The 12303-nt window shown below is 40.8% G+C and overlaps 1 protein-coding gene across 5 annotated transcripts in view; it reads left to right on the top strand.

Annotated features, from left to right (window-relative positions):
* Positions 1 to 12303, top strand: part of SENP6 (SUMO specific peptidase 6) — a 109322-nt gene that overhangs the window by 45647 nt on the left and 51372 nt on the right. For 4 of the 5 annotated variants that reach the window (XM_042469553.1, XM_042469535.1, XM_042469562.1 and 1 more), the window contains 3 exons: positions 4181 to 4326; positions 9265 to 9643; positions 10728 to 10960. In XM_042469553.1, the coding sequence (XP_042325487.1) occupies positions 4181 to 4326; positions 9265 to 9643; positions 10728 to 10960 (758 nt within the window). The remainder of the gene's footprint in view (positions 1 to 4180; positions 4327 to 9264; positions 9644 to 10727; positions 10961 to 12303) is intronic. The other variant, XM_042469544.1, reaches the window with a different exon arrangement.

Genomic DNA, 12303 nt, shown 5'->3' with positions numbered 1-12303 from the left:
GCAGTTCATGCAGAGAGTAAAGTACAAAAAGAAATACATTTGTCCCTCCACATTTGCAGCTTTGATTATTCACAGATATCAATTGAGGCAGTTCATGCAGAGAGTAAAGTACAAAAAGAAATACATTTGTCCCTCCACATTTGCAGCTTTGATTATTCACAGATTTTATTAATATGTTTTCTCTAGGAATATTTAGGTCCTCCAGCACAACTGTATGGTCAACTTTAACCAAACGTTACACTGAAGGACCTAGAGGGAACACTTCACTAGGCATGTGTAGCTTTTCCAGTGCAATTCTGTGATCAATGTCTGGCAGATGTTGACCACAAAGTTGCACTGCAGGAATTACAGATTCTTAGAGAAGTGTTATCTCAAATAAAAACACAGTGTTTTTGTTATTTGTGGTTTTTCCACATTCATGGTGGTCCTATGCCTCTAATACCAGGGAATGTGGAGGAATGAGTGTAATGTATTCCTTAATAAATTTAATCAAGGAAATGGCAGGGCAGAATATAACTGAACAGCTCATGGACTACACCTGAAATCAGCAAGAGCCACATACTTCTGGCATGTATCATTCAGAAAATACTAATTCAAAAGAGTTACTGCTGAAAATAATAAAAATTGTAAAAGATACTGTAAACCTGAATTAAGTAGCATCAGACTGGACAAAAACAATGAGAAAAATCAACCAACGTAGACAGTGGATAAAAACTCAGCAGGTACAAAATAGATAGGAACTAATAATAATTATAGGCAAAACAAGAAAAGACATTTCAATGAAATTCATGAGGAACAAATTCCATACAAACACACAAAAAAGACAAAAACACATGGAGGAAACATGAAATGACTCAGGCGATGATAGATCAGTAGATGAAGGACAACATGATGACATAGAAGGATACGATTCTTCAGATGTAGAATAGCAAGACGAAGTAGTGACAAAGAGATTATTTCAAACAGACAAATTTAAAATTTTGTTAAAGAGAGTCTTAATAACCATAGGCTTGCAAGAAGAAAATCTAAAGGAAATTAAGGATAAACAAAGCAAATTAGCTTCAGTAATTAAAAAAACAGACTGTACAAGGAGAAATTATTCCAATGCCTGAAATATTTAAAGATTTAATTGTAATGGAATGAAAATCACCAATAGACACCAAAAATACATGGGTTATGAACATAAGCTGTATACATTTGATAAAGATAAAACAGAAATGTTAAAGTTACCCTTAGTGGATGGACCTATTGCTGCCCTTATATCGGGAGGTATAGTGCTGCGACAAGGGGACACCATGCTAAAGGAATTAGGTGAGAAAAGAGCTGATTCAGCCTCAAGAAGGGCAGATGATAATGCAGCCATGGCAATGAGGGCATCATTAGTTGCTTCTGTGTTCTCCAGAGCAGTTGTATGGGTTCAAGACATTTAGTGTGCTGAAGAACTGGATGTTGGTACAGTTGGCTCTTCTTATACTAATAGGTTAATGATGAACCATATATTAAGGCAAACTGATTCATTTATAAAGGTCAATAGAAATTTTGAAATGTATTTTTATATACAGTCAACTCGCCTTATACACGGATTTTTTTATACACGGATTCAAGCATCCACGGTTTGAAAATGTTCTTAAAAAGTATACATTTCAAATATCAAAGCTTGATTTTCCATTTTTATAACGGACACGATTTTGCTATGTCACTATACAGTGGTGCCCCGGGATACGAAATGATCGCGTTACGAAATTTCCGGGGTACGAAAAAGTTAGATTGGAAAAAACTGTTCCGGGTTACGATGTTTTTTTCGGGTTATGAAATTTATTTCGGCGCGAAATTCATACGCAAAGCGCGGCTAGCGGCTTTCCAGCGCTAACGGAAAGCCTTTTCGGGTTGCGAAATTATCGGGTTACGAACGGAGCGGCGGAACGAATTAATTTCGTAACCCGAGGTAGCACTGTATTTAATGAGACTTGAGCATCCACGGATTTTGTTATTCATGGGGGATCTTGGAACCAAACCCCAGCGTATAACAAGGGTCCACTGTACTTTACATAAAGCCTTAGAAAGGATAAGCACTGTCCTCCAGTATATAGCAGATGCAGAACATGATCCTGGAGCATTTTCAGCCAGAACAATAAATGCATTAACAATAGCTAGATGTTCGCTATGGTTTAAGCACTGGGAAGCGGACCAAAAGTCAAGGAATAACTTGGCTTATGTCCCATTCACAGGTTCCAAATTATTTGGAGATAAGGCATTGGAAAACGTGTTAGTTGAGACTACAGATAAAAAAAACATGTAATGCCCACATGGCAAAGAAAACATACGGATAGGAAGCAATGCAAAAATTATGACACATACAATTCCTTTTGAGGGCAAAGAGGAATGATCTGGCAAACAGACTTCAGACCACAGAGGCAACAGTGGTACAGGTCTTGACAAGTATATGGAAAACAAAATTTTCAAAACAAACAAAATCAAAGAAGGATAAATACAACTGCAAAATGTGGAAGACAACAATATTGACATGATAAGTATAGCGGTAGGAGGATGGTTATTACAATATGGACACCTTTGGCAAGAAATAACAATGAACTTGTGGGTTCTACAAACATCAGGTTACAAAATATTATTTCAAAAAAAGCCAAAGAACAGTTACCTTCTTTGACCAGAGCTAAAAAATCAGGAAAAGCAAGAAATAGACCATCTTTTAAATATACAGGCAATAGAAGAGGTCCCACATCACCAAAGATTTCTAGGGGTATACTCAATGTTTTTTACGGTACCCAAAAACAAGGGAGGTTACAGATCAGTACTGAACTTGAAATATCTCAACACATATGTAAGATACTACAAGTTCAAAATGGAAACTCTGCAAACAATAAGGGAGAATTTAAGGAAGAGGAATGTAATGGTTCCTATCAACCTCAAAGAAGCTTATTTTCATATGCCAATGGACAAAATCAGCAGAAGATATCTCAGATTTTCATACAAAACCCAACATTACCAATTCAGAGCACTACCATTTGGGCTGGCTTCAGCAGGTATTCACGAAAATCCTGATTCCGTTAGTTGCATACCTGAGAACAAAAGAGATTTGGCCTAGAGGGCCATGGTATCCATTAATTAAAAAATTGTTAGTAAATCGACCATTAAAACTAACAAAATGCCCAGACTTATTAAAACAAGGCCCAGTATGTCACTCGAACCCAGCATGATTGCATCTAACTGCATGAGAACTGAGAGGTTAAAATTAGAAAGATGTGGATACACAACACAAGTAATTAATACCATAATGGCTTCAAGGAGAATGACAACACAAAATATATACAGCTGTACGTGGAAAGTGTTTATTGACTGGTGCAATAAAGAACAAATTGATTTTCAAAATATAGAATTAAAGCATGTTTTACTATTTTTACAAGAATAAATAAGGGTCTAAGACCAAATACTTTAAAAAAGACAGATTTCAGCATTATCAGTAGTGCTGAAATTTGGAGATAGCTCCATCAGGGCTAGCCTGGAAGAAGAGACTCCTCCCTCCATAACTGTCATCTTCCGGCCTGTAAGGGAGTTGACCAGGCAGTCCCAGCTCCATCAGGGCTAGCCTGAAGAAGAAGAGCCCTCCTTCCAGTCCATCTGCCTTGGTCCAGGCCTCAGAGGGAGAGAAGAATGCTGGACCTGATCCCCTCCCCCTCCTCACCATTCCCTTCTCTTTTTGTGTCGTGTGTTTTTAGATTGTAAGCCTGAGGGCAGGGAACCGTCTATTATCCCCTCTGTTGTAAGCCACCCGGATTCCCAGTGATTGGGCGGTATATAAATAAATCCTATTATTATTATCAATATTATTATTGGGAGCAACTATAATGACGTTTTCAAATTTTCACAGATATTGTTATTGTTGTTGTTGTTATTGTTATTATCCTGCCTTTCTCCCAATATAGGGACTCAAGGTGGGAACAACAAGTATAAAACAATACAATTTAAAAACAGTACAACAGTATTAAAATATATACATTTAAAAATTTAAAAACAATTGAGCAAGTTTGCGAGTTAAAACAGTTATAAATTAAAATACAACATGTTAAAATACAAACCATTAAAATTTATATTGTATGACATTAAAAACCCAGTCCTTATCAGTTTTTCATTTACTGGTATTGATTTCTCTCTCTCCTTCCAGAAAGTGTGACAGAAAATAGGGAAGAGTCTGGATCAGAGTCAGATTCAGGAATTACAAGGAAGGTACAACTGAAACGTCACTGCACTTTATATCCATCTGGTTTGCTTCCAACTCCTGCTACAAAGAAATGTGCAACCCACCTAGAGGTGGGTTATATATTGAAGCTTTATTAAATTTGAAAGTTGACATTGTTAAAAGATTAAACTGCATTTTCATGTCTTGGGATAATCTACCTGCACGTCTCTGCTTCCAGAACCTGCCCTTGTATTTTGCTTTTTGAAAAATAAAATGTATTTGTGTGAACATAACTAGAAAATTAAATAGATTGCTTTATCATTACTGTTCCCTAATGAAGTAATGAGCTACACATACACATAGTATACCATATGGGAAAGTGATAAGATGTTGATAAATATAATTAATCTTGATACTGTTTTAAACAAGTGCTACTCAGTAAATCTGCTCCCAGATCTGTCAAGTGGCAGCAGGCAGACAGTAACACATTAGACTAGGTAAATTAGTAGTGGAATGTGTGATGGGATGTAATGACTAATGAACTTGGGGAATTGTGACAGAAGTATACAGAAGGCTGAAAATGAAAGACTTGTAGGAAGATTGGGAATGATGGAGAGGTCTATGGTAAAGAGAAATGAGCTGAGTTTGACCCATAACTTTGAGTTATGCATAGAAGTAGCAGGAATTTTACTGTGAAGCAAATACAGTTCTTCATTCATGGTCTCTTTGACTCACACATATGAGTCATTATGTGCCTGTGTGGAGATCTTTGGAAGTATCTAGAGCTGTGTTTTGACAGTGACCTCACCAACTCACCCGTATACATATAAGCTGTACATTCCTGTTTCCTTTTTGTCCACCATAATGGTAGGACGGTTAGGAAGTCTCAGTGTTTTGGCAGTTCTCGGTTCATCAGTTTATCTTTTCAGTCTTAGCAGTCTTAGAAGTGTCTAGGCTAAAAAAATCTTGTTTTCAGATAGTTTCACATATTGTCTGCTTTGGGTAAGAATCACATTTTGCCAGACCTTTATTTGGCATACAGGGCATAGCAGGGTTTCCTGTCTTAAGGCTTTTCAGTGGGAATGGACCCTCCAGACTGTGGCCCTTGCAGCCCAGAGTAAGCTGCTTCATAAGTCTTTGGCAGTTAGTCTGCCTTGGAACAACAATCAGAGCGCTTGGTGATCCAGACCCCTTAGGCCCGACTTCAAGCTTCCTTGGAGGACAAATTGGCACCATCATTTCCAACACCAGAAGAGGCTCCTAACCCCACTTCCAGGAATCAAAAATCTACAGATGTTCCGCTTATACCTAGCGAAACCTCTAGAGAAACAACTTTTAAAAAAAAGAAAAACATTTGTCCGCTTCAATTTTGGCAGAGCAAAAGAAGAATAAGAATCAGCCTTCAAAACCCTTCCTGCAACATCCAGTTACATTGGATTCTTCCACTCAAGAGCCCCGCCCATCCTCGTTGCATATTCTTATCCCCCTGCTATTTCCTCATTGTCTCCTGAGCCCAATCAGAAATATAAAAACCAGTTGCAGAACACTTCAGTCTTCCTGGACATACCTTCTCAGACCCCAGAACAACAGTCCTTGAGCAAAAAAACTACAAAGGAAGATTGGAAAGAGTAATGGCAGAATTGGAATGTATACGCAAACTCCAGTCCATCAGCGGTGGGTTGAACAAAGATAATGGTTTCCTGGAACGCTACATACATTATAACGCTAGCTAGCCACCCAGCCTCCTGAGAATTCCCTTGGCCAGTTCATCACATCTCCTACCTGGTTCCCACACTACATACCAGTACTCATCCATATGGTTATCTACTTACCTTGGGTTTTGGCAACATTTTCCCCCCTGCCCTTGTCCCCCAGTGACCATCATTAAAACTGAACTTGCCACCTCATCTTCATATCCACAAGGTTTTGCATTTCCATTGACATTCTCTCACACAGCCTGCATATATAGGTCTGTCTCTGGACTTACTAACCACATCCTACAAACACTGAGAAGCCTTATAGAGTCAAATCAAAGTAAATAAAGGAAAGAAAAATATAGAAAATGAACATCTCAAGCCATTGAATTTCCCCAAAACACTTAAATTCAAAAAACAAAATGTAAAAACCCCAAAATGTGAAGATAGTAAAAAAAAAGGAAAAGAAGAAAAAACCTCATGGACTTCTAGTTGTTCTTCACTGCTCTCCCTTCCCTTAATTAATTTGTCTCACAGAACACTCAGTTGGAAGGGGGGAGGGGATAGAATGAATATAATAAAGACTTGAATTAATAAAATGCAATAAAATGTGTAAAGCAGATAAAGGATGAAAGAAAATGGAAGAAGAGATAATAAAATAAATAGGAAAAAGAAAGAAAAATATCAATTCATAGATTGAAGCTCATATGTATCAGGCTAAAGTCGTAGGTTGGAACAGGCTGGTAGCTGTTGAGACTGTCTCAATAAACAGTGACATCAGGCTTCATCAAACAGCTACTGCATAACCCTGAGGCTCGGCCTGAGATAGAGCATTACCAATTTAATATCCTTCCATTCAGTTTTCCAATGGGCCTAAGAGTCTTCATGAGATGTGTGGCTGTGGTAGCAGCTAAGGGCTAAAGGAGTCTCTGTCTCCCTGTATTCCATAGAATCTTAGACTTCGAACCACATGGGCCATCCAGTCCAACCCCCTGTCATGCAGGAACTCACAATCAAAGCACCTCCGACAGATGGCCATCCAACCTCTCTTTAAAGACCTCCATAGAAAGAAACTCCACCATACTCAGAGGGAACGTGTTCCATTGACTCACTGACAGTCTCATTTTTTCCTCCAGGCCCTTCAAGATTTCCATCTCACAGTACTCTTTCTTTCCATCTCTCGCTGTCTTTTCTTCAGGCTTCATGGTATGGTAAATTGGGGAATGTCTTCAGAAGTGGTTTCTGGATCACTTTAATCCCAAGCAACATGGTCTGAATATGTTCTCTCAGTACCCTGCTCAGTTCTTCACACCCTCCACTGATGGACTGACCTTTCCAACACTGTGAGGCATGCATTTCACCTACTTCATGCCTTCTCTGATTCTCACCACAGACATGTTATGATGGGTTGAGAGGCCAGTGGCTGGTGGTCCAATACTGAAAAGATGTGTCATATCAGTGTCCTTGAACTGCCTGCAGTGTGGAAAGCTCTGTGCATTCTAAAGATTATTTTGACATAGGACCATCCAGGAGGCTATGGACAGCACAATCTTCAGCTTACCCTCAGGATATGGGACTGGTGCTTATGCAGGGCATATCGCTCATGGCAGTGCCTCACCACAGCGGCACCAGTGTCTTTGCTGAATATTTCAGCAGAATGATTGCATGTTCCTACAAGTCGAAGATAGACTCAGCCTTCTTCTGTCAATAATTCTGTTATTGGGGAATACCTGAAATGGATCTCTGGAACCCTGGCAAATGCTCAGTGCACTCAGTTCTGCAGCAGGGGCTGTTGAAGCTTAGGCTCTGTAGGAATAACATTTCTTTTCTCATGGGATGGACCTAGATTATATACCTTTCACCTGTTTCCTCTTCTTATGGGGACTCATCACAAAGATTGAGAAGGACAATGCAAATACTACTCTTATAATCTGTGGTTCTTCAGGCTTCTCAAGCTGTCCGACAGCAACCCATTGCTTTCTGAAGTGCTTTGATCTTCTCTTCAAATGGCACACTAGAATTCTCTACCCAGATGTGGTTACTCTCAGGCTAATCACTTGAAAATTTCACCTATGTCAGACCTGTTGGACAATAGCATGAAGTCTGCAGCTTGCAAACAATCAATGACGCCCTCTTATGCAGCCAGGTGGGCCTCCTGTCTGTTTTTCCTGCAGACCGAGGGCATTGTGTCAGACAGCTTCTTGCTCAACATGTGCTTTGTTTACTCATTTCTATCTCTTCAAATTAAGGACCTCTTGCACTTTCCCAGAAGATTTACCTGGTGGCCATTTCCACTTATTCTAAGATGCAGGATGTCCTCTCTTGTTTGGTGCACCCAAAAGTAAAGGTTTCCTTGAAGGACTACATATATCTCATACACTTAATCACAGACTACTATATATGTGGGGCCTGTTGTTGGTAATTGTTAAATTCGTTGTCCATCCCTTCAAACCCAGTGATGATCTTCACTTGCTCTTCTGCACTATCTTCTGGACTATCTGATGTGGATTATCACATCTGCTCATAGGACCAGTGAATTAGCAGAGCTCAGAAAGGATTCTTCTAACTTCCTCTATCATAGGGATAAGGTGGTCCTCTCCGCAGATATTTCTTTTCTCCCAAAGATGGTTTCTCCTTTCCATCTTAACCAGTGGCTGGTGCTTTCCACCTTCATGCAAGCTCCTTCTTCCGATCTGTTTGCCACCTATAGTATGCATAAGAAGGGGAAATCTCACCTCACCATTTTTCCTGTGTCCACCTCACTTGCTCCCTTGCTGAGAAACCTCTTCTGCAAAGGGTCAAAGCTCACATGACTCAGTCAGTGGCCATCTCATCAACGAATCTCTGAGTGATTCCTCTCATGGAGTTCTGCCAAATGGTTACATGGCCGCAGCTGTCTGTGTTTCTGTTTCATTACAGACTGAAGGCTCAGTCCCAAGCTGATGTGCCATTTGGTAGGACAGTGCTGTCATATGTCCTGGCATGGCCCACCATTTTTATCGAGTTTAGCTATTCTCACATATCTATGAGTCACAGAGGCCACAAAAAAGAAGAGGTTGCCTACCTGTAACTGTGGTTCTTCATGAGAAACAACCTGCTCCTCTCCCTTTTTCAAGCTGTCTCTTTCTCTAGGTCTTCTGATTATGGACTTGGAACTGGATTTAGGCAAGAATGCATTGCTTACGCATGTGGGCAAGGGAGCAGGGTTACCATCAAAATGCAACTCTAGAAGCTTTCAAAGATTTCCATCACCCTGATTCCTATCTATGTTCTTTCTTCTAAAGGATTTGTGCACATTTTATTGCTTATCTCAGGTATTACATTTTAAAATGACAAAAAGACATGCATAGTTACCCTGTTTTTCTTCTCTCCTAGGGTTTGGAACAGAAAAGTTACTCCACAGTTTGCTTATGTTCCGGGAAAACAAATGAAAGCCAGACCAAATGCAATATTTGTGACAAGTGTTGTATTGAAGGCTTGCACAGACAGTCAGTTCAAAGCATAACATTAAGTGATACATTTCGATCTTTAGCACGAGAGTCAATACATGAAAATTCAGCAGGGCAGAAATCCTTAAGTACAGGACTAAATGCAAAAAAGTTTTATGGATCTTCTCCTGAGGCGGTTTCTGTTGATTTCATGGTGAGGCGCAATGTAGGACCTACTATGCTACGGCCAAATGGAAAAATTTGTTCCAATATTACAGGAAATGTAAGACAGAGGAATACAACAGCACCTGAACTAAATGATCCAAGTAAGTTTATTTTTAAAGACCTTTAAGCTGGATGTAAATTAATGACAAAATGTCACCCTACTGGAGATACTTCTGAGGAATAAACAAAATGACAGGTAATTCTAAATTGGAACATGATCTGAAAGCCTTGTAGAAGCTATGCCATTCTAGACTTTTCCAGTGGAGTGGATCTTTCAGGAAGCCTAGGTATTCCAACATGAATTCTAGGGAAGAACAGTGGTTTAAAATGTAATTTACTAATATTGATGTAATTACTGCTTACCTATTGGGAAATGTGCTTTAGTAAAGCAGAATAATTGTCTTTTGTTTTGGAAATGAAAAGACACCAGGCAAAATGCACAGGTAAATTGTGTGCTTTTTAGTGAAAAAACAAACAAAAACCATAATATTGCCTGTCCCTTAATGCAGAGATACTGTTGTAGGGGAAATGTAATCCCCCTTCCCCCCATAAGAGCTGGGAAATAGTCCAGAAAGTAGAAAGGATTCTTGAGCAAATATCTTTGGCACTAGTCTTAAGGTGAAGTGGATTTTTAAGCCTAAAACAGGAGTGGGCAACTGTCAAGGCTGCATTCACTCCCCACCCCACTCCATCTTCTTGGAATGCAGTACTTCCTTTCTTCCCCAACGAGGGAGTGATTTTTCTTTCTGATGCGTAATGCCTTGAGACTTAGTGGGAGGGAAGATTTTTTTTATTATTATTTAACTGTTTGGGGAACCATTTGCATTTCCCTCCTGTTTGGGGGGGGGGGGGGGGCGGAGTCCTTCCAGGGTTGTGGACAGGGTGAACAGTGTAAAAAGTGGAGGATGCAAAAAGCCCTCCTGCCCCCAAACAGAGTAACAGTCCACAGTGCCCTCCCAGATGCTTGGGAGGGCTATTGACCATTATCTAGGCAAATAAAATACTTTAGGGAAGGGGCTGTAGATATCCTCAGAGGTGCATACAGAAATGGTCTTTAGAGTTGCATTTTCCCTACCTCTCACTGAACAAGGACTACAGGGGGAAAATGGACCTCACAGCATAAATCTGAGAAGATCCGTTTCATTTACTTAAATGTAAGGCTTGAGAAATACTTTTTCCTTTCAGTTGTTTTGTCCAGTGATGATGATGAAGAGAATGAGATTGGCAGAAATAACCAAATGGAGAGCATATCACCACGTCCAGCTGATTCAGCCTGTTCATCTCCTGCACCTTCCTCGGGAAAGGTGGAAGCAGCTTTGAAGGAGAATACCTGTGAGCTGCAACAAAGGTTAACCAGCGTTACGGCAGAAACAGAATCTGCAGTCATATTACCAAGAAAAGCAAGAATGAAAGACCAGGTAGCCTCTTTGTATATAATTTCAAAAAGAGCATATAACCCATGCAGTACCTATAGATACGTGTGAAAGTATCCTAGTGCATGAATGTACATTATAATATGTTGATGGAAACATAGTTTAGCCTCCTCATTGATACTAAACATGGCATTATCATATCTTCTCTTTTTTAGTTAGATCAAAAGGTTGTACTGGTTGGAACTAATTTATTCTGTTGATTTCAGTATGATCCTAATGCATGACTAGCTTCTTCTGGATCCAGCACCTATATATATTGGATTCTCTTAACATCTTTGCACATTGAAAAACCAACCTACATCACAATTTGGAGAATTGTGTTGCTAAAAACATACCCTCAGTAGATGTTCTAAAACCTGCATTGGGTCCCTGCTGGTTTTGGGGGAAAATAGGATACAGTGGCGCGTTACAGACCGCCCATTTGGGGCGGCCTGTATCCTACCCTTTCCCCACTGGATCGCAGCCTCAGCTGCCACAACAGCAGCCTCTGAGGCCCCGATCCGCCGCTTTCCAGGCTGCGGGGAAGCGGCAAACGGCCGCTTCCCCGCGGCCTGGAAAGGTGTCCTTGGGGCTTTGAGCCCCAAGGGCACCCAGCGGCGGCAGGGAGGAGGAGAAAGGGGCCACTTGGCTCCTTTCTGCTTTGCGTCGCTGGCGCAGCCATGTAAAGGTTGCGCCCAGCGACGCAAAGGTGGAAGGAGCTCCAAAACGGCGCTCCTTCCAGGGCCACGGAAAGGGTGCACCGGGCCCTCGCATGGCCCCAGTATGTCACTTCCGCGCCACCCATGTATATAGGGCGCTGCCATTTTGTACAGACCCAGTCCATACTAGGGTTAGGGGCATCAGGAAGTGACGCGCCTTCCTAACTCTAGTACGTCCTGGGGATGTACTAAAGGTGCGTCTGTAACGCGCCAGTATTAATCAGGGGAGTTCTATAGTTTGAGATCTTAGTTAATACTTGCCTCAACGGTGTGAGCCAATTCCTGTGTCTGCTTTCCATGCTGCTTTGATGGTTTAAATCAGAACCATATTAGATGAATAATAATAATAATAATAATAATAGGTTTTATTTATATACCGCCCAATCACTGGGAATCCGAGCGGTATACAATAGAGGGGATAACAGACAGTTCCCTGCCCACAGGCTTACAATCTAAAAGACACGACACAAAAGGAGAAGGGAATGGTGAGGGGGGGAGGGAATCAGGTCCAGCATTCTTCTCTCCCTCTGAGGCCTGGACCAAGGCAGATGGACCGGAGGAAGGGCTCTTCTTCTTCAGGCTAGCCCCTGATGGTACTGGGCCAGCCTTCTCTCTCCCTCAGAGGCCGAG

Source organism: Sceloporus undulatus, chromosome 1 (genome assembly GCF_019175285.1).
Source record: "Sceloporus undulatus isolate JIND9_A2432 ecotype Alabama chromosome 1, SceUnd_v1.1, whole genome shotgun sequence".
Classification (NCBI taxonomy): domain Eukaryota; kingdom Metazoa; phylum Chordata; class Lepidosauria; order Squamata; family Phrynosomatidae; genus Sceloporus; species Sceloporus undulatus.
Note: the sequence above shows the minus strand (reverse complement) of the source record. Positions and strands in the feature narration are given on the sequence as shown.